This window comes from Montipora foliosa, chromosome 6 (genome assembly GCF_036669935.1).
Source record: "Montipora foliosa isolate CH-2021 chromosome 6, ASM3666993v2, whole genome shotgun sequence".
NCBI lineage: Eukaryota > Metazoa > Cnidaria > Anthozoa > Scleractinia > Acroporidae > Montipora > Montipora foliosa.
In genome coordinates this window covers 45512459-45516308 of record NC_090874.1, presented here as the reverse complement: position 1 = coordinate 45516308, position 3850 = coordinate 45512459, and the positions used below count along the sequence as shown (strand labels likewise).

Here is a 3850-nt window from a genome sequence, read left to right as displayed (position 1 = left end):
TTTCCTTACCCTATTTCAGACCTGACCAAAAATTTGATATCCTATTCCACACTTACTTCAGCTGTTACACGGTTGGCGTAATAACTTGAGAAGGGCTTACTGCTGATAATGAACATGTAGGTTCGTCTAAAAAACATATCCAATTCAAGACTTGAGTGCAAAGCATACCTTATTTCAGACCAAAATGGTTAAAATCGATACCTTATTCTCTCCCCTCCTCAGACTAAAACCATCCCTCAGTATCCTCTTTTCTTAACATTTCTATGTAATGTCCTTGAAAATGCCCTCCCTTCAACTTATGTGTGGCCGCGAATTAGTTAATAAATAAATAAAAACGTAAAAATGAGCAAGAAGCAGCTGGCTAACTCAAGGAACACACATGTAAAATGTACTTTGCTGGTCCAGAAATTTTGAAACTGACGTCTTACGAAAAAACCTTCTGGAATTCACATTTTTATCGAGCTGCATAAAGGGCTTATGTTTTTCAACACATGCTCGTGTTACCCTACACGCGTTGTCAGATAAAATTCAGGGTGCAACTTTTTTGCCAGTCTGTCCCTAAATCCGGGCGGAAGCAACTTATGCTGTAGACGATTGAAAAACCTTGATATAGTGTGTGAAGACAATGACCAAATTGAGTTTCAAGTTGCTGGCACCGTTTTTAATGATCTTACATATACGGTAAGTTTGAAACTTATATTAAATGCCATGACACTTCAATTCAAAGAAAAGAGCATGCGAAAATACACAAAAGATGTTCGGTCGGTCAATCAGACTTGTTGATTACGCGGTGGGAGCGAAATTGAAACACATGAAGTGGCGCTGGAATAATTCTTGGCTCTAAGAAAGGCGGGGCTTTTGAGATCTTTGCATGATCTGCCACATTGCAATATCGGTTAAGAACATGAAAAAACATTGTAGTCACCGACAATTGTTCAGAGTCGTTGCCAGCGAAATCTCATAAAGGAATTATTGTAGGAGTTCATCCTACATTCATCTTTGACATCTGTCTTACGGCATCACAGCCACTAAATCCCAGACTGAACTGAAAATACACACATTCCACGATCTCGAACAACGAGACCTTCCGCCTCCATTATAAGTTATGTCCCTTTAATCCTATGAAGCAAGTAACATTCCATTTTAGCCATCGACTAGCAATCTTCTCAGGGGCGAAGGTAGGATTTTTCAAAGAGGGGAGGGGGGGGGGGGGGGGGAGAGGTCACATTCTCCTACACCTCGGGTACTTACCGGTCATCCACGGTGTTTTTGGTGAACGTGACAATTTTTCGGATGAGCAGCGAGTGCGGGGGGACAAGCCTACAAAATAGCGGCATCCTATCGATCTTAGAGGTCCGTGGACAAGGGCTTTTTTTCAGTCCACTTCACGGACTGTTGATTTCAGTCTCACGGGCACCCCAGGACCACCACCACCGCATTTCCGTAATAATTGAAAGGTGGCCTTTATGAATTCATCATGTTTTATGATATGCGAGCTTAACTGGATAGTTTTTATGGCAATAGTAAAGCATTTTCTTGTTATTCAAGGAAAAGGTTCTTCAGGAAACCTGAAGTACATGGTAATTTGACACGATTGAGTTTCTTGTCTTCATGACGCACGCAATGAAATAGGAAGAGGTTTTCGCCTCTTAGAGCAAATATTGTGTTTGTTTCAATAATTTTTTCGCTGGAAAAGGATTCTGTGGTATTTTCTGCCTTTGTGAATTATAATATCATGTTCTGTATTGAATTTTCGAGCTTAAGGTTGAAATGTGATATGGGAGAATTTTTTTTGATTGCTCTGTAAGCGGGAAGGGTTCACAGCCCTGTTGGAAGCGTGCTTGAGTTTAAACAAAATCAGCCCCAAAATCAGTGAAAAATTGTGACGCCGATGAATAATAAAGTAGCTGCTATTTCCAAAATGATGGAATTACCAGGTGATAAATAACGTCGTACGCATCTTGGAGAGTAAATTTGCATAAACAATTGGTCATTACCTCAAAGTTGGGCGATTGTGATCTTTGTTTTGACTTCGCTTATTTTATTGTCAAACTTTATAACACTTGACAGAAAAACAAACTTACAAAAACCCGGTATCTTGCCATCAGTTGACACAGATGCTTCACTGTTTGGCAAGTAAACATGCCGTGGTAACTTAATCACGGCGCCCGCTGAATTCCGGCCATATCACTTTCGATTTTGCGATTAATTTGAACGTAGCAAAAATCTCCCAAAATGTTTGTCGCTGATCGTAACCTTTTATATTCTATATTCACTGTTCAAAATTAATGTTGTTTTCATGTCGTATATATTTTATTCTCGATCGACCGTCCCGGAAACTTCCTTCTGCTCTCTTTTAAATTTTATTCTTCAGAGAATGCTGGAATGCTGTAGTTCAATACCACACAATTCAGTGCCTTCTGATTTTCTGTAACACGTACCACAGGCAAGCCAGTGTATGCTTCACGGAAGCATCTCGTTTTAATACGACTCAATTTGTTTTCAATTGGAGAAAGTAAGACAGTTCTTTCGTCACTTTTATTTTAATTCTGCCGGCCTACATTTCAACAGCTCTTTGGTTTTGATTAACACTGAATTTCTTTCACTTTCTCACCGATTAAAACAATTACTTTGAAACGGAAAAGCTGCTATTACATGGGCCGAGAAGATAGGAATTTTATGTTCTCATGGCAAGGACAATATCTCACGAGTGAGCGCTAAATAGGTATATGATACGAAAAATAGTATTGCGTGACAAGCGTTACTTTCTAGACGCTTCGCGAGAGTTCGTAGTTTGTTTATATTTAGGTTTGTACGTAAGCGTTTCTAAATCGGCGTGTTTTGTAATCTTTCTATAATTAGATTGATTACTAATTTAGAAAGTTCTAGAAGTTTATTGTCAGAGTATATAAGTAGACGAGTCCAAGCGGAATGTTTTTCTAACTAGTTTTTCGCAAGCGAAGAGAGTAGGCGTTGGCCGTGTTTAGTCAAGTGTGACAGAAGCTGTGTTTATTCAAGTTGGCGGAGGCCGTGTAAGTTTGTCGAGTACGTGTTATTTAGAGTTTACTTCGTGGAAACTACGTTCATTTTGGAATAAATCTTTTTGTTGTTGTTCCGACAACCCTGAAGTTCAGTTTAGTTTGCAAGCTACCTTTCCTCAAAACATTCGAACTCGTAACATTGGGGGCCTGGTCCTGGAGAGGAATTCATTTGTTTGCTGACTACAGAAACCAGGAAAGGACAATTCAAGAAGGAGTTACAGAAAAAGTACGAAGAACTGTACTAGAGAGTATACTGTGTTTTTGCTGTGAAATACTGCTATGGAAATGGACAAGTTTATTCAGCTTGGCGAAAAGTTTGGTCTGGAAGGAGAAAAGCTGCTTGAATTCGTGCGTGAACAAGAAGAAAAAGAGGACAAACGCAGAGACGAAGAACGAGAAGAGAAACGTAGAGAGGAAGAAAAACAAGAAAAACGAAGACAATTGGAGGAAGAAAGAGAAGAAAAAAGGAGGCGGTTTGAAGAAGAAAAGGAAGAGAAACATCGATTACTTGAAGAAGATAGAAGAAGAGAAGACGAAGAGAGAGAAACTAGGCGACAAGAACGCGAACTAAGAAAATTGGAGATGGAAGCCGAGCTGTTGAAACAGAAAGAGGCTATTGAAGTGGCAAAAAGAGAACATGAGCTGGAAATTGCACGTTTGGCTGTGGAGAGTGCTGACGGGCGTCCTGAAGTGAGAGAGGATCGGGCTAAGGCACCTAAACTTGGACGCGTATTTGCAGAGGTTCGAGAGATTTGCCGAAACAGCTAAGTGGAAAAAAGATGGATGGGCATCGAAGCTCAGTGCTCTGT

The 3850-nt window shown here is 40.1% G+C and overlaps 1 protein-coding gene across 2 annotated transcripts in view; it reads left to right on the top strand.

Moving 5' to 3' along the window:
* Positions 1 to 493: 493 nt before the first annotated feature.
* Positions 494 to 3850, top strand: part of LOC138007499 (protein Wnt-7a-like) — a 25211-nt gene continuing 21854 nt past the window's right edge. Inside the window, exon 1 of one of the 2 annotated variants that reach the window (XM_068854461.1) lies at positions 494 to 681. In XM_068854461.1, the coding sequence (XP_068710562.1) occupies positions 626 to 681 (56 nt within the window). In that variant the 5' untranslated portion in view covers positions 494 to 625. The remainder of the gene's footprint in view (positions 682 to 3850) is intronic. The other variant, XM_068854460.1, reaches the window with a different exon arrangement.